Genomic DNA, 25,828 nt, shown 5'->3' on the forward strand with positions numbered 1-25,828 from the left:
TTTACAATAAAATATTTATTACAAAATTAACAACAAGCGAGAGATAAAACAACTTTAACATATGTTTCTATTACATTATCTTTAAAACTATATACAACAATCCAAGCTTAACATGATATTCTAAAAACAATATTAAAATAAGACACATTTACAAAGTCTCATAACCTCCATTGTTCACAATATGTAATGATAAGGTACCAGAAGTAAAACATAGATTTGAATAAAAATACAAATACAAAGCGAGGCAAAAAAGCAAACCGCAATTCATAGCAACCAAGTAAATTAACATTTTCATCCTAAAAATCAGTTTTGCTATATTGATTCAATCATTCAACAAAACTAAAAAATGCCAGCCTCCATTTTAAGTTACATCTTTCGTTGAATATAAAGAGCTAATTTAACATCAGAGCAGGTTTTTTTCTATAACTAAACATTATAATTAAAGCCTTAACATGTATTTATCAGTCTATCAGGACTCTAAGACACTAAGATGTAACGGAGGACTCGTGGTTAGACTCGTAGAGAGTGTAAGTATCTCCATTGTGAGAGTTGAAGTGTTTTCCACCAGTAGCGGGGAGGGAGGGGGTGGACATGACGTTTGAGGGGGATGACTGTGGCGAGGGGGAGGCGGGGAGGTGTTCAGGGACAGGAGGGATTGGTTGGGATTGGATGGGTTTGATAGCGGGTGCTGCAACCGGTTGTGCGGGTGTGTTTGATTTCAACTCTTTCTTGAGATTTATAATCAGTTCTACGAGCCTTTCCTGAAACAATCGAATGTCATATAATTAAAATATTATATTTAAAGGTGGGTCATAATTTAATAAATTCAATAAATTAATAAATTCAATTTCGATACAATTCAGCTTGATAGTTAAAATTGTCATAACAGCTGATTTGAGGAACTGAACTGCACTCCAAGTTCCACGCAGACAATCAAATTTCTGGCTTGAACTCACATTGTTTAAAATAAATGTTGTACACACACGGTTTGATTCGTCTTGGCAGTTTGGGTTATTCATGTCAAATTTACTAGCCAAATTGACCATGTTTAGTGGGCTTAACATTTTTTTAAGAGGTTGGCGACCTATTTTAACATTGCATTTGCCCATCCACCTATGGGCTTCGGGCCTGTGCGAGGCACGTGTCCAGCAAAGCAAAAGGTGAGCCGGTACAGTACAAGGATGAACAATACTGATAAAAGTAGTGACAGGGACCAGGATCCGAACCCACGACATCGCTGCCTTGGGTATGAGGACCCAGGTTACAGTACATAATCTGTTTCCTTGACAAAAAATTGATAAAATAATCCTCATAAGCCTAACCCAGTGATTTTGAAAGCCCAAGAGAATGAATGATAGAATGATAATTATTGGCACATAACGTACAGAGTTTACAGCATCAGGTGCTTCGTCATGAATAGATAAGTCGTCTCTTTCTTCCTAGGTTAAAATACATTAAAGGCATTAACAAAAAATAGGCTATGTGTATAATACTGATAATACACAAGAGTAAAATGTAACAGAATAATATAATATACGCTTAAAACTATTTAACATGGACGATAAAGTAATAAAGTATTATTACTCAAAAGTATAAACATTTGAGTATCAACAAGGTTTTAAAATATATTTTATTAGAGTTTATTAAAGATTAGAGCATCCCATAGATATAGAACAAAATCCCTAAGTTACCCGGTAAGTGGATGGAACTGTTTTTGATTTTTTCATATTTTTTTTTCAATACTAATACAGTAAGTAAAATTGATGAAATATGATAAATGGATTTTAGCTTTAAAAAGTTTCACCAATACATTGAATTGACTGAATAGTGAATACTGCATAATTTCAATTTAGTATAAGGAGTTAAGCACTTCTACGTCCACTATTGTTGTACGCCTGCCCAGTATCGGGAACTGCTTTATCAAGCTCGATTCGTAAACTGCAAACGTTTGAAAATAAAGTTTTAAGAATAATTCTAAAATGTCCCTGGTATGTTCGAACCCGTCAAATACATTTAGAACTGAGAATAAAACCTATAGAAGATTTCATCAAGAAAATTCCATCAAAATTATTTACAAAACTTCCATTAACCAGCAGCATTGGATTTTATAACACAGGCCAACCTTCTGAAATCCAGAGACTCCAACTAAAAACCAGATTGCCTCAAGATGTTTTATTATAACAATTTTTTTTTCATTTGTGTTTTATTGGTGGACAACGCCTTTACAGTCCGACCCGCTAAAACAGTGACAATAAGTGCCTGAGGGGCTAGCCATAGCTGACCTCTACCTATGTTAATGTAATTAATAATGTTATTTTTTTCTTTCTTATATTATACCTAACATGCATAGCAATGTAATGCTAATCGGTTAATAAAATTGTTATAAAAAATAAAAATAAAAATAAGCAGTTAAGGTTATTTCAAAGACAGCTTTGAGGCTCATCAGTTCATTGTATACAAAGTTCAGTTTAGTGTGTTTGAAGGAGTACACTTTGTCCCATGAAGGAATATCTCGAATTTTTTAATGACAGATTTTAGACCATATATGTTCTTTACGCCAAAGAGGCCATTATTTATTATTGGGTTGCAAAACTCTACAAATTGTTTAGCAGGTACTTTTATCCAATTTCCCACTCAGACTAACTCCTGAAATGTGATTTCCCCTAAGACATACTGTGATTCAGTTTAAATGCTTCCAATTGAGTATTGTGGCTTTTATTTATCATTATTGTTTAAATTTTCTTTAAGGTGTTTGTTTATAGCAAAAACATAACAAACAAAATGTGTATCTTTTATGTTGATTGCACATTTTCATGTAGGTATTTTTTTTAAAGGTTGGCAGCCTCTTTCAACCCTGCATTTGCCCATCCACTTAGACTACAGATCTGTGCGTGGAACGTATTGTATCCAGCAACGCAAGTGGTGAGCCGGTAGAGTACAAAAGGTGAACTGTACTGATAAAATGTTTGTAGCAGTGACCAGGATCCGAACCAACGACATCAATGCCTTGGGCCCAAAGTCCGTGACGCTACCAACTGAGCCACCGACTCACCTTATTTTACATTTTGTTACCTGATTAAATTTTATCATGAAAAAGTTAACTAATGTTAAATACAAAATCTATTAAATAGTTACCATCAAGTGTACGCTGAAATGATGAATCCTTGTGATTTGGGTTGCTGTCATTTCCATTGCAGTCTCCAGATGCATTGCCTTAAAAATGTCAAAATATTAAATTTTTTGTATTATTGTATCCAACCCACATTAAGGTAAGTTGTATAATATTATAATTTTTTAAATAAATATCCATTAAAATATAATACTTTATGGTTTTATCGTTAATTTGATTGCAAGATAATCTATTTAATGGAAAAATAAAGCTGTTAATCGTCTCAAAAAGACCTTATCAGCTGTATTGTAAATTGTAAAACATATATAGATGATATACTTATATTTGATTTTCAACTTTGATGATGGCCCCTAGAGTATCATAGAATTAGGTTTAAGACAGAAAAATTGCCAAAAGTTTTACTGGAAATGTGCCAATTTGGAAGTGTAAAGGACGAACATATAGTCAGACGTACATTCGACTATACATGTATGTATAGGTAAGTGGCATCTATTAGCCCAGTTCCAATGAGAATACAATATTACATGACACATTAAATCTAGAACACTCCTGACGTTCTTGAAACAACATATCAGTTTAGTTATGTTTCAGAAATGTTTTATTTTACCAGAAGTATTACCATCCAGGAAAGATGTTTTGATCAATTGTGGCAGTGATGTTTATGGTTTTCATTGTTATAGGACGGGTAAATAGGGGGTAGGAGGGGGTCTTTGAGCCCGTAACACTTACACCAAAACATCAATACAAACTATAACCACAGCCTTTGTTATTAAAAATTCAACATCGCATGCATCAGTATTCATAAACTTAAACGTGATCCACAAAATGATTGTGATTCTGTCGTAGTTAGTCAGAAATTCAAAAGGTAGTTACTTTCAATTAAGAGCCTTATATTATGCGTGGCCACTCGAGTAGCTTGCCACCGCGAGGCCATATGCTATCATATGGAGCTTATTAAGCAACGCAACCGCAGTGGCGAGGCACGCGACAGTCGCCGCGACTGGCCACACCACTCGCTACTGGTGGTGAGCCCAAGCGACTGTCGCCCCACCAGCGGGCGATGTTCTCATATGCTGCTTATAGCGCACAGCCACAGTCGCAGGCCACAGCGCAGTCCCCCACTCCCTACCACACAATCAGTCACGATTTTTGTGTCAAAATTGTTATTATATTATTATTATTATGGTTATATTAATGTCAAAACTATTATATGTAGTTTAAGGTAAGTGCTAGCCTCTCCTTAGCTGAAATGAAAAATTATTTACATTCTTGTGGGTTACGGATAAGTCACGGTCTATTTTTCTAAAAGTTCATCATAAAAACATTTTGACACCCGGAAATATTAAAAAGAAACTTCTCCATAATTTAGTGTAAAAAATACTTCTTCTGAAAGAAGCTTTTAGTAGCAGATGGACCCCAAAACTGTTGTTTCACCTACGTTTATGACGCTTAAGTAAAAGCAGAGTAATAGTTCATCTTCTTTACTATGTTACATAGATTCCGTGTGGACGACTATATCATTCACACTGAGAAACTACATACTGTATACAATTCGGTCAGATACGCAACCTCACCACACTTGACGCCACACCTGTGGCCTCCCCAAGTGACTGAGCAGTTGCGGTCGCGAGCCACTCGAGTGGCCATGCATAATAAGGCTCTTAATTGTTAATTTCCACAAACATTGAAAATATCTTTTGTGACAATTAGTCAATTATAAACTGCTTAATTTTCCACACTCAACAAAAGGACAAGTTCCAAATCAGAGCATCACACTTAAGACATTTTTTTCACATAAAACTCGTATTAAATCAAGGAAATAACACAAGAATAAAAATTCAACATCCTTCCAATACCGATAGTTAGTGAGTTTGTTAAAAGAAAATAAACAATTATTTATGAAACCAATAACAGTACTCGATACTCTGAAACATTTTTACTTGGAGAACACCACACTGATTATGATTGCCAAGAGAACAAAGTTTATTTTATTTGAAAGTGAATCTCATTTGCTTCACACAAGCAGGTTATGAATTTGTCAGAAGCTATTTCAATTATTGTTTTGCTGTAATATTATCTTGCTGAATAACTAATGAGACTCTTGGAAATTAAAGTGGAAACAGGTCCCAGAGCTCACTCATGTGACTTCAGAGTTACTCAGACAAATGTGTCTCATAGTGAATGACTACTGTAATCACTCATAAGTGGGTAAAACCAGATTGACCAGACGGATTCATGTCCCGGATAGCATCAGGGCTTATATGAACTACATGCTGGATTGCACTTTGTAACAACAGGGCCATCATTTCTGATTGTCTTTACTTTTTTTAAATTATATTTTTAAGAACTAACATAGGCCGCTCGACCACAACAACTTGAATTTCATATGGTAATTGGAACCATATAAACACTTAAACATAACAACTTGAATCAAAATCATGCTTCATCTAAGCAGCACCCAAGCAAGCAGACGATGCAATAAGAAACAATATCTATTCTTACATGTTATTTTGATGCCAGCTAGTAACGTAACATGGATGGACCGTACTGAGCGTAAAGTACCTTGAGGAAGTAGTCGGCCCACCAAACAGCGTTGAGTGCGCTAATGTGCGCAACGTGCACCGTGTATTGAGACAGGAGTACCACCTTTGCGCCAGTGAAGTTGGTCAGGTGAACCACTCGACGAGCGATCTCGCGGGTCAACAATGTGATCAGCTGTTCCAGGTTCTGTGGTGGAACTTGGTTCTCAGGCTCGTCTTTACTCAGTTCCATCCACATTGCTTTGCCCTTCTCCATGAATGCTTTAGGGTCGCGTGCAAGCTGAAATGCGACCAATCAATCTTAGTACTTAAGAAAAGTATTTGTGTAAAACAAGTGTAGCATAAGTATGTTTTAGGATGTACAGCTTTTATATTCATAGCACAAACATAACCAGGAAAAGGTTTTGAAAGTTGTAGCTTCGCAAACCCTGTGTAGTTACTGTCAAACATCAGCTGGTATGACCTGAGTAGTACTCTGTCTAACATCAACTGGTATGACCTGTGTAGTTACTGTCTAACATCAGCTGGTATGACCTGAGTAGTACTCTGTCTAACATCAGCCATGACCATAAACAAACCCATGTATCTAGAACTTAGATGCAATTTCAAACCATCAAAAAGCTACTATTCTTCTCTACATCCCTACTCGAAATGTAAAACTAGTGAGAACTGTATTAGCAAATTCTAAATCATTCAGTACAACACCGCACAGTATTTTTTATCAAAACTAAGTTCCCAAGCTTAAAAGTGTTTTTGTACCAATTAAAGTTCTTCAATACAAAAAAGAATCAATCTGAATTTTACTCACCAGATCTACCAAGTAGACGAGGCAGCGGATAGTATCGGCTCCTTGTTGTTTGAGAGCCTTTGCCTCAGCGATTGTGCGGCGTGTGAGTCTGCGCTGAAGCTTGCGGCTGAACTGGTTGACGTGTTGGAACGTCGCTGCTGTCTTACTGTCTGAATTTGCCAGAGGAGCTGGGTTTTCTGAAACAAAGAGCGTTGTTATAGTGGTGAATCCCAGACTCTCTTTACCCCAGAATATTGATCAAAAAGCCAAGAAAGAAAGGAAAAGTAAAATCCATAGCCTCCTCTAATAAAAGTTCGCGGCGTTATGCCTATTTTGCCATGGTAATAACAGAACTAACAAAAGTGTAAGCAAACATAAATATTATTGGCTATATTCTCCATTATAAATTTGTGCAACAGCTGTTTTTCGTTTTGATGGGACAGCGGTACTGCCACTTTTGTCCAACCGCAGCCTTGTGTTAGAGGAGGCTACAAAATAATTTTACTCTTTAAAAAACTTAGAAGCTTTTTTATCAGCTGATGTATAAAGGAGTACCGTAAGTGTACCACGAGCAGAGGGTGAAAAATGAAAGTAATAGTACATTTTCATCACTAGGGCGTAAAGTGACTTTTTTCGACCCAAGCTCAAGTTTGGGCTTGAGAGGTTTGAAAAGACACTACTGTACCCACTACCCACTGCCCATATGATGAACTACCTATCTTTTTGTTATATTGTGCCATTATTTAAGCAAACTAAACAACAAAACAAAAATACTTTTCATGTACCGTTTAAAAACTTGAATAGCTACAAAAGAGTATTTTTTAAAACCTTATTGCATTAATGTTTAAAAGATTTAATGTTATTTATTATGAAAAAAAATCATGCTTAACTTAATGTAGGCTAAATAAAACTAAAATTACCATTAAACTTTCCCATAACTCTAGTAGCGGCTGTGGCAATTATCGACGCCAGAAGATGTTTTCCTTGTCCATTCAGTCTAAGCCCATTTTTCGAGAAATGTTTTCTCTCAAGATCGGATATATTCAGTAGTGAAATATGTTGTATTTTGGATAATTTAATATCCAACTGGTCATTTATTCTAACAATGCTGTTATTGATAACTCCATTTAATGGAAGGTCATATTGAGGGAAAATTGGACATACAAATGCATTTGTATAATATGTATTGACAGCAAAAAGATTAATATTTGCCATATATTCGTTATACGACAAATCTACATTCCTTCCAAGTGCAACATCGTCCAGTCCCGTAATAAGGACAACTGAATCAGCTTTCGTAAGACTTGCGATTGATTTAATTGCATTCTTTACTATGTAGCTTGAACTTGCTCCAGGATTTACACATGCAAAAATTTCAACATCGTCTGACACAAATTTTTTCAACTTATCTGTCAGCTGTTTTCCGTGAATGTCTGAATACACTTGCAAGCGGTTTTTTGGTCTGCAAATTTTCTTGCCTTTTATTCCCTTTTTGTCCCCATAATCTTCTGGAACATCACGGACAGATGTTTGAGAGTTTTCACCCGGGAGTTAAAGTAAAAGATCAACATGGTGACTTAAACTCAGATTGTTAATATTAAACAAGTTTGTTTCAATAAAATTATTTCAAATTTTTCCTGAGGCAATTTTTGTACCGTTGTTTATGATTCTCTTTTTCAAACGGAATATGATTTCAGCCTTCTTTTAAGGTCAGTTCGGAAAGGGCATGGAAAACACAATTCCTGTTTTGATTGTTATAGTCTTCCATCATTTAAAGTCTTTGATAATTAAGTAAAACATAGCTATCCTTCCATGAATGAGAAGATCTTACTTTCCTTTTCTTACAATTATGAAGTACCTCACAGATTGTTTGTAGGTTACGTGACATAAAGAAAAAAAATAACAGCTATACATATCTGGGTAATTGGAAATCCAAAACATTTTAAAGTGTGGTTTATTTTTTTAAAAGAAAACCCACAACTATCATAGCCTGGTTTTCCAGTAAAATAATAAACATTGAAATATCAATAGTTAAAGGTGTAGCTGAATCTAAAGGAGAGAAAACATAAAATTTTCAGAACTTACAGGAATAAATTAAACACATTTGCTCATACAAAAATTACTTTGAAGGAAAATTATTATGATTAAAAATACAAATGATCAGAAAAATAAAGCATAGGTGTAAGTATTTAATTCTTTAAATTTAATTCTTATAGGAACACAATCTTGTAGGTAAATTCTCGGTAAAATCTATTCCATCACACGAATGGTTCAAACTAACCTGAAGGGGTTTCAGCTCCGTCAGTGATGTCAGGCAGGTACTTGTCGACATATTTGTCAGCGACATCGATGGCGTTGTTGAGACGGTCGGCCGCTAGTTCACCACAGATGCTTGCGCCGTGCTTGCTCAGCTGTTTCACAGAGTCCGCCCGTTTCAACATCGGAGTCACTACTTTGTTGGTGACGTAATCCTTTGAGATGTTGTAAATCTGCAACATGTTGCAAATTACTTCTATAATAAATATAAGTTGCGTTTTAAAACTTAATTTAGATTTTAATTTATTTGGAAGAGAGAGACAGTTAATACATCGAAACACTGACAAAACGTTTGAGTAAATTGATACAACTAACTGTTTTCCTTACTAAAATAGAAGCAGAAAAGTTTTTTGATAAATATTTCAATCACTAAAAGTCTGCAAAAAATAAACTTATCACAACCAACAACAAAACTACAGGTATATAAATTAAATTCAACAGTTCATTTGGTTCTATTTGCATGTTAGGAGAGTTAATTTGAATAAAAAGAGTATACTCCTCATCTTCTATATATAAAGCCAAAATACCCATGAACTTTTGAGAAAACTACACGTCACACCCCCATAAACCATATACTTAAAATATTCATCATGACAAGAAACCTTGCGCAAAACTATCCATAATTTAATAAATTGCCCTTTAAGGTTGTAATTCCTTTCTAAAGGGAACTTTCCATACACCTAATGTTAAAAATACCTCAGCTGTACTTATTTGTTTGAATTACTGTATTCTGTTTTGTTTATTTCAGCTTATTAACCAATCAATAATTTTTTTTAATACTTATGAAGTCAAATGGGGTGAAGCACGTGGTAACAGCTAGTTTGATTAATTGATTAATTATTGTAACATCTGAATCCTAGATTGTGGTGAATTTAATGTCCAGTAATGATAACGAGCGTTGATGTCAACAAAATCCTACCTATCCTTATTTAGGATGAATTTTACATAATTTTCTTCACTATTTAGTTTTAATACAGAAAAAAAACCGTAGAGTAGAATTAAATCGTTCAGTCGGAAGATTTTAAGGTAAAAAATAACCTCTCAATAAAGCGAAGACATCAACACTTCCAAGCTTCACCAGTCCCTGACAAACCCTAAAATTCCCATGAGCTGTTCCATAAGGATTCTAATTCAATAGGAGGGGAGGTTTAACCCCAAGTTAGTTGTAAATAAGTTTTTGAAATTACCAGATCAGGGGGGTAGGTGACCACAGGGATGTTAGCTTCAATAACGTCGAGTGCCTTGCAAGCGATGTTGTCCACAGCTGAGACGGGCTTCTCAAAGTACGCAACAACAGGCATCGCAGTTCCTACGGCTAACCACATTCCTGTCTCAGCAGGCAGCATGCCCCACTTGATCAGAGGGTTGGATTTCTAAAAGGATTAGAAAATTTAAAAATCTATAACTACAAAAATTATCTATTTAAACCAAAATATGGCTACCTTGTTTATAAAATTGTCTTTCATAAAATTGGGTTATACTCCATCATAATTTGAATTGTAAAATGTAAAAGAAAAACACTTTTTGAAAACGGAAATGGCAAAGCATGTGGTATTACAAAGTGTGAGTACATTTGCACCATGAATACTTGACCAGAACAGGAATACTTGATCATGTATGGATCATCGAGCACAAATGGATCATAAACATAAATAAACAGTTTCAGCAATCTGACACATACTTTCTCCCATTAGCTTGTCAACAACCTTTATTATGGATAAGCGATGAGAGTAACTAACCATGATATTTAATAGGTAAAATCACAAAAGTTGCATTAACTTTTGAACCGTAATTTTTACAGCAAGGGGGGGTTGCACTATTTTGTTAAGAGTATAAGGACCGTCACATAGGCTACTAATTTCAATTAAAACAGTTTTCTCTAAAAAAATATGATTTTCTCTCATTTTATGATTTTTTTTATGGGAAAATAACATAATTTATAATAACTTTTGAACTACAATTTTTACAGTAATGGGAGTTCTACCCTTTTGCTCGGAACATAAAGGGCTGCAATATAAAAAAATTGTATACAAACTGTTTGGGCCATTTTCGTGAAAATACAATTTTTCTGTTATTTTATGGGGTTTTTATGGAAAAATCATCATAAAAATGAAAGTTTGAAAATAATAAAAAACCACCTTAAGATTAGTACCTACATACCAAATTTCATCAAAGTTGGACCACAAGTGTGGATTGTCTGCTCTGTGACTGTAGTTACACATCCACACATACAGACACAGGGGTCCAGGGGGACCCAAAACATATATATCCACTCAAAACTCAAACTTGAAAATTTTGATGAAAACAATACTTTTTCTCCATATATGTACTATGAATATGGGGAGAAAGTAACAAATGACGTTGCTGGCCCGAATCCTATAATAATTATAGCATTAACATAAAAATGGTTTAGACCACGATTACTAGAAAAATACCGGTATGGATCATAAACATAAACAAAATGACGTTGTTGGCCCGAATCCTATACTAATGGCATTCATTGAACATATGTTTTGGCAGTTCCATTTAAGCAATGTAAAATAATGTTTATTTTCGGGCCAAAAACGTCATTTGTTTATGTTTATGATCCATACCGGTATTTTTCTAGGATTCGTGGTTTAGACATAGTTCCATTTAAGCAGTAAAAGCAGTAAATGTTTACTTTCTGGCCAGTAACATAATTTGTTTTTGTTTATGATCCATACCATTTCTGTTCTACTATTCGTGATTTGCACAGATAAAATATAACGAGGATAAGGAAAATAGATATCATAGAGAAAGTTAGGTTTGAATAGGTACTTGATATTTACTAAAGAGTTATTTACAAAGAAACCAATTTCTAAAAAATAAAAAAGTTGAAAAAATAACAAATTTAAATTAAAATCATAAAATTAAAAATACAAAACTACAAAACCGTATTATTAAATCAAGACAGAGGACTGTGCTTCACATTGCTTCTCTATTTTCAATAATTTATATTGTGTGACTACTGAACAACATCAAAAACAAAAAACGCAAACTTACAAGAAAATGTAACTTATAATACAAGTATTTTGAAAAAGGTAAGTTTTGTCTCTTTATCAACCATTTAAATTAGAAAATTTGGTAAAAACAATATCTGAAGCACGTGTGTGTAGGGTACATTTGTTTTTGTTTGAGTATCTACAATGTTGAGCATAGATAAAAGATAAGAAGTACAAGAAAAATAGATATCATAGAAATTTAAATCTCATCTTAAATTAAATAAAATCTCAAATTTAATTTTTTTTAATTTTTTGTAATTATACTACGTCCTAACGACAATGTAGCTCTTTGAATAGTAATAAAATTAGGGATTGCATAATAGCTCTTTTTTGGAAATAATATATAGGACTAGGTCTACAAAACATAGAACAAATAGATACACAATAAAAGGTCCCAAAATATAATACTGATCGTCCTCATATAGGACTTCACCAGAGGCTGTAGTGGTGTGAGAGTAGGAATACTCACCAAGAAAAATACAGCTCGCTTACTAATAGGTTTCGTGGAAAAGCAGATTGGGAATGCTTTTCCTATACTTTCCCGCCCCACTGCACCACTGGTGGGCTGAATAAAAAGTATAGAGGTCTAATATTGTCTTTAACAATAAGAACACTACCTAAAGAACCAACACGTACCTTCATATTACCGTAGTAAGCCACCGCAGACTCAAACACAGGAAGATTGGTGATTCTCTCAATACTCTTGAGGTGAACCATCTTCTTGTGTTGATGTTGGTGGTGATGATGGTGGTGATGGTGTCTCTTGAGGGATTCGGCAGTCATGTCGATGCTGTGGCCTGCCAACGGAACACAGAGAAGAGTTAGCCTGGCTGTGGTCTCCAGTACGACACTACTGTATATCTCCGGAACACTGCGGTGGCTCTAGACTGATATCAACGGGTCATTCGTTATCTCGGACCGGACGCGGACTACGACCTATTGCATGCTATCTCATGACTTTCAGCTGTCAGCTGCGGCTCTTACCATGTACAGGCCTGAGTAGGCTATCCCGTGATATTATAAAATGAAGTTTCATCACTGATGAAAGTGATACGATTACTGCTTCGGTGTCCTGTGATAAAAGATAGCGTGGTTTTGATTTGTTTGGGATAAACAGTTGTTTGTTGAGAAACAGAGCGAGTTTACTTTTGATGTGTTCTTTTCTTAAGTTTAGAGGATAGTGGATTATTTCTACCTGTAAGGATCTGTATAAATCTGTGTATGGGAGTTGCATTAAGAATCTGTAGTTGAATTGTTTAAATGGAATAGTCCTCGATCTATATACAGCTGATCTTAGTCAGTAAAGGCAGGTTCGCACATGCAGGATTTGCCGAGCACCAAACAAGTACTTGCCAAATCACAGTTGTGGATAAGTGTACTCTCATCATTTGGCCACTGTCAGGGCTTGTTATTTGGTTTCCTACTTTGTGTTGGTGTTTTTCATACATTCAAAGCGTACGAACATTTGCTATTCGCGTGAAACAGATAAATGTGTGGACAAACCTCTGCTCGGAGATCAGCAAATACCAACACAAGAAGTACACCACAAGTTAAATATTTAGTGCTTAGCAAAAGCCACGTGAGGGCCTGTCTTTTAAGCAACACACATCAAGTATGTCGCTATAAAGTGATGCACTCAAAATCTATCTACAAAAAGTGATAAAAATATTCTGTTACTGTAACTGTTATCTGTGTAAAGCACAAATCGTCACAGGTACCTGGGACTTTGCGTCGATGAGAGATACTTATTGGTAACATAACAAATTATGCAAAAAAGAGTTGAACTAAGCAACACTAACTAAACATCCGGGAGCCATAGATAGTCTAGGGGTTAGAGCGCGGGATTTTGGTTTCTGAGGTCCAGGTTCAAAACCCTCCAAATCACCAATGAATTTTGTCTAAATGATAATGCAGCAACCTCTAGATCTAGCCTGAAGAAATGTGAAAACAATCCCAAGCTCGTGCCTTGCGTCCTAGGACAAGAATAAAAAAACAAAAAACAAGAAAAACAACTAAACCCAAGTTCTATACCAATCTAACTGAACTTTTACTAAACTACTCAGCAAAATGTGTATAACTTGGAAAATCCAACACACAATTGACCTTCAGCTTAAAATAACACCTTTATGTAACAAGTGTGATGATTGATGAAGCTCTGCAATGGGGAACTTTTGGGGTTTCTCTGATTCGGCTTGTTTTCTTCTGTGGCTGTTAAGTTTAATGTTGTGTGTAAAAGTAGTTTACCCGATAAGACAAAAAGTACCCTATTGCAGGAACAAGTTTTAACAAATTATTTTTTTTAGAAAGAGGACTTAACAACCTTTGTAAACTCCTTATTATCTTGAAACAAATATAATATAAGTTCTGGATCAAACCACTTTCCAACGTTTTTGTGAGACATTGTACTTTACTTTCTTTGGTAAAAATTATTTTTGTTGTTTTTTTTTAGGAATATTAGATCTTGGCATTAGAGTAAACAGGACAGGCCAGAACAGTAAATTTACTTCAACAAATAAAGAATATTTGATTTGTTTGTAATTAATTGACTTTTGTTCAAATTCCAATCTTGAAGGCCAAGGGTAAAGGTTACATGATAAAACTGTGGGTGGAGCTATCCATTAATTAGTAAGTTGTTTACAATGCTTCATGAGTAAATAAACTTAAATAAAACTTTAGCAAATCTTGTAAGAAAGTTAGGGTACCGTACCTATCTAATATTAGTTGTACTTGTGCAGTAATATTTATACTCCGCGCCAAAGCTGGTGGCGGCTGAGGGATTAAGACCGCCAGGTAGGACTACATAGGTCGGACATGCTCACCGACCTGGCCGTCCTAATCCTTCAGCCGCCACCAGCTTTGGCGCGGAGTATGACGCGGAGGGGTTATTTTGGACACCTTTATAGGGCCAAGGATACTCTAGTTGTGGTAGTAAAATGTTTTCAAAGTGCTGAATAAGTGATTAATACCCTATACTTATAGTGGCTTTTCACAGAACCATATGGCAGGATTTTAGTATATTTGGTTATAACCCACAGAGCACACTATGTCTCTTGGATATCAATTTGAGAGTCCCAAATCCTGGGATTAATAGGATATCCTGCAATGTACTGGGACACAAACGATCCCTGCAGGACTTCTTGGGTTGCTCTGGAGATAGGGATATCAGGGCTATTCACAATGTCCTGCAGACATCTTGAACATCCTCAATCAAGCTAAATTAATGTTGTCATTAGGAAAATCGGAATATTCCATGGAGCAAAAGTGACTATGTGATGTTGTTTTGTTTAACGTTTTGTCGTAATTTGGCATAATTATTTTAAAAAATGTAGGGGTGTTGGTGTGGTGATACAGGTACCAAGGAATTAATTAACAAATAGGAATTAACAAATTCAAGAGCTGGGTATAGCAACTCTCATTATGGTACTTTCAAAACCGAGAGACTGCATACAGGAAATGTGTTTGGGAAAGAACTTCCTCAGGGAATTTCATGTTTTAGTGATTTCATGGCCTGCTCAAGTGCTCTGTCCCCAAGATCGCACTGGTTTTGCTTTTTGGCTTTAAGAGGCGGTTCACGAGTACGGGGTTTCGTGGCCCGCGGTTATCGTTGATCTCGACCAATTTTAACCGACGGTCAAAAAATGGGTTCACGACATAGAGCGTTAGCCAAGACCAAGCTTAGCCGAGAACAACGCTGGCCGTCGCTCAAGAGCAGGGATTAACTGGGAATTTTCGTTAGAAGGTTGGCAACAGCCACCTGCCGCTGCTCGCGGTCGACGAGCCCCAAAACAATAGGATGACGTTGCGTCATAATGATTGGTTCATAAATTATTATTATTGTACAGGGTATTTACTGATATTGTATAAAAGGTTGTGGACTTGCACTTAAATTCATTTTACACTAAAGTTTAAAGTTACTCAATAATTGATCATTGAATTTTGAATAATACACTATTACTGAATACATTGAATCGGGAAAATGCAATTATGTTTAAAAAAAAATGTTTAAACAAATCTTGGTCATGTTTGCAATAAAATTAGGTTACCAATTATGTTCAAAAATAAGACATACTTTATCAGGTTTGCAGTTTTATCCAAACGTTCAAATTATTTAATAAAATAACTGCTCTTTTCAAAGATATATGATTATCTTTTATGTATCAGTAATTTGTATAAAAATAAATTTGGAGGAACAACTGGCTATTATAGGAGCCGAGATGCCTTCATACGTAAACAGTAATAAACGTAAATATAAAATGGCAAACCTACAAAAACATTTTATGACACCAAGATCTTTTAAAGCTGTTCACAATTGGGGCCACAAACAACAGGCCTAAGAACTAAACCCCTTGCATTTGCGCGCGTCAGACGGGTAGATTCAGCCCTATAAGCATGAGAAAACGAAAACAGGTGTGAGAAAACAGGTTATAATTTAAAAAAAATATTTTGTTATAATACAACGTTTTATATATTTTACTATAGAATTTATCTTTTACCTCAGCAAATTGAAGCAATTTATTGTAAATCCCGATATAACAAATATTAAGACATTATCAGATGAAAAGGTATTTCTTTAACAAGTGTTAAACCATAAACATAATAATATAAACATATAATTTAAAACATCCAAAATAAAATTTGGATACTTAAAATAAAATGACCTATGTTTATATAATTTTATTGAGGGACAAAAATTGTACTAATTGTATACAATAAAAATTCTTAGACAAACCTAACAGTGTTTGATGGAACCATTTTTATTTTGATATTATTCAGCTGAAATAAAATGGTTCAAAATTGCTAAAATGAATATAAAACATAAGATTCGATTGCAATTTAAATTTATATGAATATGTTAAGCTATTAGTTATATTTTTACTTAGTAATAATTAATTAAAATGTCTCAACAGCTACTTTTGTACGATTTTTGAATGTTTTCAGCAATCAGTAGTAAAAAAATTAAAAAAATAAATATCATGTTGAGGGTAATGAAATTGTTCGGAATTTAATGGTGAATCCGAATATAACATTCTTTTTGCTAACAAAAAAACAATAAACGAGCAAATGAGATAATCCCGACATGATGTCACCTTAACCCTGCCCCCTAGCAGGGTTAAGTTGAAGACCAAAACCATTGTTATTTACGCTCGAGATTATCCAGTTTGCGCTAGACCATGACTCGTGAACCCGACATTTGGCCCGGGGTTTTCTCTAATTGAACCCGTGAAGCCGACTTTTTGCGCTCGGGTTTATCCCTGTCATAATTGGGTGAAGTTTATCTGTCTGCGCTCGAGCGCGGGTAACCTCGTACTCGTGAAGCCGATTTCCAAGCCGCGGCGCAAAAAACCGGCTATAACTGGATTTTGCGCTCGAACTAAGGATAACCCGTGACTCGTGAACCGCCTCTGAGTAAAAATATAACTAATAGCTTAACATATTCATATAAATTTAAATTGCAATCGAATCTTATTTTGTAAATTCTTTATATTTATTTTAGCAATTTTGAATCCTTTTATTTCAGCTGAATAATATCAAAATAAAAATGGTTCCATCAAACACTGTTAGGTTTGTCTAAGATTTTTTATTGTATAAAATTAGTTCAAATTTTGATCCGCCATAAAATTCATATAAAACATAGGTAATTTTATTTAAGTATCCAAATTTTATTTCGTATGTTTTAAATTATATGTTTATATTATTATGTTTATGATTTAAGATTTGTTAAAGAAAGCCCTTTTCATCTGATAATGTCTAAATATTTGTCATATCGGGATTTACAATAAATTGCTTCAATTTGTTGAGGTAAAAGTTAAATTCTATAGTTAAATATACAAAACGTTGTATTACAACAAAATATTTTTTTAAATTATAACCTGTTTTCTCATGCTTAGGGCTGCGCTCTGCCCGTCTGGCACGCGCAAATGTTCTTAGGGGCTTAGTTCTTAGGCCTGCTGTTTGTAGCCCCAATTGTGAACCTATTTAAAAGATCTTGGTGTCATAAAATGTTATTGTAGGTTTGCCATTTCATATTTAGTTTATTACTGTATACGTATGAAGGAATCTCTGCTCCTATAATAGCCAGTTATTGCTCGACATTTATTTTTTATACAAATTACTCATAGATAAAAGATATTCATAAATCTTTGAAAAGAGCAGTCATTTTATTAAATAATTTGAACGTTTGGATACAACTGCAAACCTGATAAAGTATGTCTTATTTTTGAACATAATTGGTAATCGAATTTTATTGCAAACATTACCAAGATTTGTTTAAACTTTTTTTTAAACATAATTGCATTTTCCCGATTCAATGTATTCAGTAAAAGTGTATTATTCATAATTCAATGATAAATTGAGTAACCTTAAACTTTAGTATAAAATGAATTCAAGTGCAAGTCCACAACCTTTTATGTGATATCAGTAAATACTCTGTTTAATTATAATAATTTATGAACCAATCATTATGACGCAATGTCATCCTCTTGTTTTGGGGCTCGTCGACCGCGAGCAGCGGCCCCGGCAGGTGGCTGTTGCCAACCTCCCAACGAAAATTCCCAGTTAATCCCTGCTCTTGAGCGACGGCCAGCGTTGGTCTCGGCTAAGCTTGATCTCGGCTAACGCTCTATGTCGTGAACCCATTTTTTGACCGTCGGTTAAAATTGGTCGAGATCAACGATAACCGCGGGCCACGAAACCCCGTACTCGTGAACCGCCTCTAAGTCTTTTTCTTACAAAACCTCGAACATATTTACTGATTTGATAAATTGGGTAACAATTTTGTTGTGATAACAGTCCTAGGGACAGGAAGTAATAGTAATGGTGAAGTTTTAGAAGAGATTATAAAATAAACATGTGGATATGGGTGGGGTACCTACCATCTAAGCCAGGGATTCTCAACCTTTTGTGCTCTACGTACGGCTTAATGAATACTGAAATTGTTCATGTCACCCACCCACCATATTTAGTAATCTCATATACTATCTATATATTAATAGGCAAGCATGTTTCTTTAAAACCTTTTTTCTCAGCTCGTGTGTATCGTACAGAAAATCTACGCATACCGTTAGAAAGCTAATTTCCTGTAGGTGTGCAGAATCCCTTTATAAACTAAAATAGGCACAAAAATAAGCACACAAAATGAATTTGAAATTTAAAAAAATTAACATGGGTTTTATGGGTTGCTATGGTGATGACGAAATAACAACAAAATATAAACAGAAAATCAAAACAAATGGAAGACATTCCAATCACATGTTTTATTAAACAGTGTGAGGTGAAAATAGAGAAGTTTGCACAAAACATACTTTTGGTCGATTTTTCGACCACGGGGCGTGCTCTCGTACTATATTAATAGGCAAGCATGTTTCTTTAAAACCTTTTTTCTCAGCTCGTGTGTATCGTAGGGAAAATCTACGCATACCGTTAGAAAGCTATTTTCCTGTAGGTGTGCAGAATCCCTTTATAAATTAAAATAGGCTCAAAAATAAGCACAAAAAATGAATTTGAAATTTTAAAAAATTAACATGGGTCATATGGGTTGCTATGGTGATGACAAAATAACAACAAAATATAAACAGAAAATCAAAACAAATGGAAGACATTTCAATCACATGTTTTATTTACAGTGTGGGGTGAAAATAGAGAAGTTTGCACAAAACATACTTTTGGTCGATTTTTCGACCACGGGGCGTACTCTCGTACTTATTTAATACGCAAGCAGGATTTTTGTGACAATTACTCCTCCGAAACTACTGAACCGATTGACATGTTTTTGGTGTCATTGGAAAGAGCGTAACTTGAAGTTGTGCAGGAAACTTTCTTTTTAGGGAAATAATTAGAGAGTGAGGCCCTGGGGCCCTTTGAAGTTTCATATTTCTCCATAAGATTAACATGGGAAACAAACATTGTTTTTAAACTCCAGCTGTTGTCAGAAATGAACTGTAATGATTGGTCTCCATGGAAGCATGAGAAAATTCACAATGTTTACATTTGCTTTGACATTTAAATGTAAACAACCAGAACTGTCAAATGCCTATTTCAAAATTTCAGACAGCTGATCCAACAAAATTAAACAACTATGTGGTAGTTTTATTTAATCTTAAACTTGATGATAGATTATTTATTATAAATAAATCTATTTCAATGATTATGAAACAGATTTTTCCTGTTGCGAAGCAAAAATTAATAGTGAGAAGAAGAACATATGTTAATTGTAAACAGTCAATGTGTAAATTATCTATGTTGTATTAAAAATGTGTATAGTTTTGGATGTTGGTTTGTGTTTAATGATATAAGTTATTAGTTATTGCATTTTTATTTTAAGGATTTGGCATATGAGTAAGCCTATGATAAATAACACCATTTCTGAGTTCTGCCAGTTTTCGCCTAACTCTGTCCTGTAGAGTTTAAAGTAGCCTACACCTTATTGTCTACAAATTGGCTAAATAACTTAGGTACGGTACTTTAAAGCTGACAGCCTTTTTACGTTGGCTTAAATTAATTGTAGCTTGCCTTTTTCCTTCCATGGGCAGTTTGATTGTTTAAAATTAACCCTTTAAACTGGAATAAGACTGTTATGTAAATTGTGAGTATTTCCATTAGTTAATAATCTTTTAGTTGGCTCTTTTAAAATCATCGGAAATTATTACTGTTATTAGTCTGTTAGACTGTTATTACTCCTGTTCTTCTTTGCAACTGCTCGATTTCGAGCAACATGTACACTAGTAGTAATTAATTATCTCTATTGTCAATAAGGTAGGTAAGGGTGAGAATTTTTTTTAAGGTTACAATCCCAAATTATTTTTGCTTAATCTATCTATTTTATTTATACGGGAGGCCTACATGAAACTTTGTGAACAATAACGCTTTTTTGTTTTAAGATTTAACCCCACATATTATATGCCAAAACTGACCTTACATTTTTGAAAAAGTCCCTGCTTTAAAGTTCCCATGCTATCTTTGTGAAGAACATATTTGTTTACATGATGAGCTCGATAATTTAATTGCTGTTAATATTTAGTTGCAATTTAAGGAAACGTGTGCTACAAACATTTACTGACTTGGTTGAAATGAAATATTTACTACTGTATTTGTATTTGGGTTGTTGTAAATATTACAATGGAAAAAAGCTAGAAAGCCTGGACAATTTGATATACTAAAAAGAAAACTGAATTAACACTGTGCTGCATTTCTTGACCAATCATTGAAAGAGCCGATTTCCAAACTATGGAAACATAGGAAAGTCATAGAACACCACCAAGTAGAAGAAATATAAATAATGGTTTTTTAAAAATTATAATCGTTATTATGGACAACCTAATGCGGCTATGAGTGTGAAATAATTGTAGAAAACACTAAAACTAATGAGTGGGAAATATTTGTAGAAAACACTAAAACCAATGAGTGGGAAATACTTGTAGAAAACACTAAAAAAACAAGATCCAGCTTTTGAAAAATGATAAGATATTTACAAGAAATGTTGATTATATTGATCCGTTATGTTTTAGGTCATCGGAAATTATTACTGTTATTCGTAAATAACGCATGTAAGACTTTGCAATTGCTCGGAATCGATCAACAGGTTTAATTTATTATTTTCGGTAGAACCGCAGATCCAGGCAATGTGATATCCGATGAATAAAAATGGGTAACTATGCAAACACTTAAATAAATTCTAACTATTATTTTTAAAACGTACATTGTTCAGTGTAGTATTAAAAAAAATATCTTGTATAGAATTTATCACTGCAGAGTTGCAGCACATTCCATTTTTTTCTGACCCAGACAGTTGAACTTAGCAGTACTTTATCAATCAGAAATGTTTATGAGTGTGGGGGAGTTGCAATGATCCCTGGCAAAAAAGCAATAAAAGAGCAGCAGAGTGCATAGATTTAGTTCATGGAAAACTTCATACTATACAAATAAGCAAAGTACAAATGTCAATGGATTTAGTTATGTAACACTGCAACTAAATCAGACAAGCGGAAACCAGTTTTCCTCTTTGATCTCAGATCATGTAACTCTTCACAAGAACCGCTATACTTGAGTGTGTAATTTGAGTGAGTAATTTTATAGGATAACTTTACTTATTCAATGATTCATTTAATCTTATATATTAAAAAAAATTGGTTTTTCTTTTCCGAGTTCGTTTGGCTCTTCTACCCGACCGATTTTCATTATTGAGGTCTCAAATTGAAGGTATGCACGCACAGATTTGCCATCAAGCATCAGCACATAATTATCTATAGTCTCACTCGGTTTATACGTAAACGATTGCTCTCCATGTATTTTTTATGGGAGAAAAAAAAACACTTTAAGGGATGGTTATTATGCACTTTAATTAGATTTAACCCTTTTAAAGTTTTAGCGAATTTCCCTATAGGGAAGTAGCTATTACCGTAGGTCTCATCACCGTAGGGACCGATTTACTTTTTCATTTTGATGTCCCCAGAGGCCAAAAACACCATTCGTTCAAATTTTTGTATATCTATATATAGATATATTGTATATGTGTCCATCCGCACGATAACTTGAGTAATTTTTGTCCGATTTTGATAAAATTTGGTTTGAAGGTGTAAGGCGGGATAAACTTGAATGAGTGCGCGAACCAGCATGATCGGACTATGGGAACAGGGGCTTATGGGGGGTTTTATGGGGTAAAAATAGGTTTTTCCCATTTTTGACCCTAAAAACACAAAATTTCACAATTCTTTTCTAAACCATTTTGTAGAACTTAAAAAAACAAATAATTTAGTATATTGGAGCGCTGTTGTATGCCTAACGGTCGCGGAGAAAATGCAAAAACAGTGCAATTTAAAATTCCCATGTTATTCCTATGGAGAAAATGAAAACTGTTGTTTGCTTGTTTATGAACATATTTTAATCAAATTTGGAAAATGCATTCATTTCATACTAAACTATTACATTTTACAATAAATACCTTTTTACCCTCCCTGTTGCAGCAAACCTAAGTTAACTAGTACTAAGTAACTCGTTAAACTATTTCTGTTTAAATAAGGAACAAATGTGGTATTTTTAAGGAGACATTTTAGTGTAAATCCAATTAGGCTAATGGAAATTCGCTTAGTCTGCAGGTTTGCTGCGGCGGGGGTATTTATAACAACTTCTTGGCAGGTACTTTATATTTAACAAAAACTATGTGATAGGATTCTATTTCTATTGAGATGTGTAAAGGGAATTCTGAATACAAGCATAAAATAAATTAAAATAATAAATGTTTAAAAACACACAACAATTGATACTTGGGTTTCAGAGGGTCAAAAAATAACTGAACTACTACTAGTGTAAGGACATTTTTCAGTTTTAAGTACTTAAATTTATGTCATATTAGGTGTTTTATTGCCTGTCCTTATTGCAGAATAATGGCTTAACAAAATATACTCTTATGTGTGTTTTAACAGTAGGAACGAGCTTACTTTTTATGAATAAAGTTGTATCACTTTTTCACCAACAACTCAAAGCAATGACATTCAGTAACAGGTTAGTATAGAATTAATTGTCTTATATGATGATTTAGCATGAAATAATCACAAGAAAATGCAAAAACTGTGTAAATATAAAAATCATGGACTGCATTCCCTTATCACAAGGTCATCCTGAAGACCTAGAGGTTAGAACTCATGGTTTATCAGTAGAAAACTGGTCACTACTTTCACATTGTAAATCATCAAGATTGTGAAACACTCACTTGTTTTGAGTATTTCAATGATTAATCTGATAACGGTTTAAAAAATATGAAAACATGGAAATAAAAAAAAAAAATAAAGAAAAGTCTGATTAAATATTTTTTTAATAACGCTACGGTGTCTTTAATGTGATAGTGGGAGCCTATAATGATAGGTTAAAATATTTAATTCCTTATTGTTTTCGAATTATTTGCTTTAAAGTGAAGTCAAACAAAGTATTAAAATCAACAACATGGATTTACCCTCTGAAATCAAAATAAGAAGATGAATTCAAAGAGTTGCAGCAAACCTGCAAAATAAGAGGTTTTGCAGTTAAGGAATTTAGTTTTTATTCAAAATATTGACTATTTACATCCATCTAGATACAGGCCCAATGCTTTGGGTCCAGGAGATAATTGTGCTCCCTTCAATTACCTTGTGGGGGAATTTCTTTTTCTTGCACCCTGAAAAACCTAAAACCTCTTCCTTAAAGCGACCCTATCTAGAAAGAAATAGTATATTTCACTTATAGTCCTGAAAGTGTCTCATTTTGGGACAATATGGTGTTTTTCGGTAATGAGCGGGCAAAGCCAAGATTTGAAATGGAACTTTTGTGACGAGTAGTGAGCGATACACTGGTTCATCACGATGGAAAAAATCACACAAAGCGTCTTAGTTTTAATTAATTAAAAAAATCAAACATTATTCCACTTTGTAGTGATTCTTTTCAAGCTTTCATATTATTGTTTTACAATTTATTTGAAAGTCAGCTGTCAGATATTTTCTGTAATAAAATAATACATTCGCTAGTGCTCTTGTTGAGTTGAGCCAAACGGAAACTTTATTTCTTTGGTTAGGAAAAGTTTGTTTGGGACAGGAAAAGTAATGTTTACGAAAGGCTAAATCGTATGTTTTGATAATGAAAAACAACTATTTTTGTAAAGCTCATCCATATGAATAAGAGCTATTTTCAAAAAAAGATGGATGAAAAAAAATATGAACAAATCTTGTTCAACGTGTAAACAATCTCGTATTATTTTTTAATTGTTAATTCTTGCGCAAATTTCATTTCAAAATGATACTACCAATACTACCATGTTAACAATATAAAAAAACTACTAATTATAATTGATTAGTAGTTGTCTTGATGACAAATTCTTTGCTGCTGTAGGTATTAAGATTGGTTTAAAAAACTTTAAAATATTGAAACAACTTCATGCACCCAGTAGAGATGAGATTTATGAAAAAGTTTGATCAATTTTTAAATTACTATCAATGAAAGGAAACCCCTATTATATTTTTTAAATTTTAACTCAGCGCATATTCTACAGAAAACACAAAAAATGTTTGGTTTTTCTGGCAAAATCATTTAACAATTATAAAGCTTTTATACAAAAAAAATTATTAAAGATTTATTTGCATGGACATATTAACAAAACTATTGTGGTTACTTTGAGTTTAAATCAAGTATCAAAAAATATAAATATAAATAATTAAATCTGCATCTATAGTTATGAATAGAAAATATAGCTTCAAATTATTAACAATTAAAGATGCCGTATAAAATCCTTTTGAACTACTTTTAACAACTTTTTATCTATTTGCAGTCACAAGCAACTATAGAAAAGCTATGTTGAACTTGAAACAAAGTTTGCACGTGTAAACTGTCTGCACGTTTTGTCATGAAATTTTAACATGAACAAACAAACTTCCTGTCTCTACGAAGTTGAAAACGTGTTCAAATCTTCAAATTAGCGAATAAAAAGCAAAATACTTAAAAAGTACTAATTTGTGTTACTAATTGTATAATAAAACAATGATAAATAAATTTTTATCATGACATTTATACATTTATGCTTGAAATTAGTAAATTAAAACCTGTCAATTTTGCAAAGATTTCCAATTAAATAAGATACTGTATAAATTTAATTTTTACACCAACCATTCTTAGCCATTCTACATCAAATAGTGGGAATATAAAACCTTAAAAATTGCTCTAAACTATTTCTGAAGCAAGAGTAGACAAGATACATGTGGCCACAATGCTCTGGAAAGTTCAAACTATATTTTATAAACAATTAAGTCAAAAATTTTACTTTAGTTATAAAACCGGTAAACTATCCTATATTTAAACATCTTATCCGGCAAAATATTTATTTAAAACACTCACCACTCACCTGGAAAATTATTCGGTAGCTGAAATCACAAACGGCTCGGTCGAAGTTTACTTCTGAACTAGAAGAAGCAGGAAGCCATGGAGTGATAAGGCGGACACTATCAGGGTTGCAACCTACCCCTACGAAATATCCCCATAAACAAATATTTACCCCGAGGCTTTACCAACTTATTTC

At 33.8% G+C, this 25,828-nt stretch overlaps 1 protein-coding gene across 6 annotated transcripts; it reads right to left on the reverse strand.

Moving 5' to 3' along the window:
* Positions 1-25,828, reverse strand: LOC128989245 (lipid storage droplets surface-binding protein 1-like). Of its 6 annotated transcripts, none has more exons than XM_054411141.1 (9): positions 25,655-25,825; positions 12,433-12,593; positions 9,961-10,146; positions 8,739-8,928; positions 7,378-7,965; positions 6,479-6,654; positions 5,693-5,950; positions 3,136-3,213; positions 1-761 (listed from the first exon to the last, which is right to left on the reverse strand). In XM_054411141.1, the coding sequence occupies exons 2-9, from the start codon at positions 12,577-12,579 to the stop codon at positions 486-488; spliced, it is 1,899 nt and encodes a 632-aa protein (XP_054267116.1). In that variant the 5' UTR covers positions 12,580-12,593; positions 25,655-25,825; the 3' UTR covers positions 1-485. The 6 variants fall into 6 exon arrangements, 5 of the variants coding, with proteins under 5 accessions (XP_054267116.1, XP_054267111.1, XP_054267097.1 ...); XM_054411136.1 differs by having other exon boundaries at positions 8,739-8,946; positions 25,648-25,823; XM_054411122.1 differs by having other exon boundaries at positions 8,739-8,946; positions 25,655-25,822.

Source organism: Macrosteles quadrilineatus, unplaced genomic scaffold (assembly GCF_028750875.1).
Source record: "Macrosteles quadrilineatus isolate MER2022 unplaced genomic scaffold, UCM_ALF_1.0 Scaffold_1__1_contigs__length_201487025, whole genome shotgun sequence".
Classification (NCBI taxonomy): Eukaryota; Metazoa; Arthropoda; class Insecta; order Hemiptera; family Cicadellidae; genus Macrosteles; species Macrosteles quadrilineatus.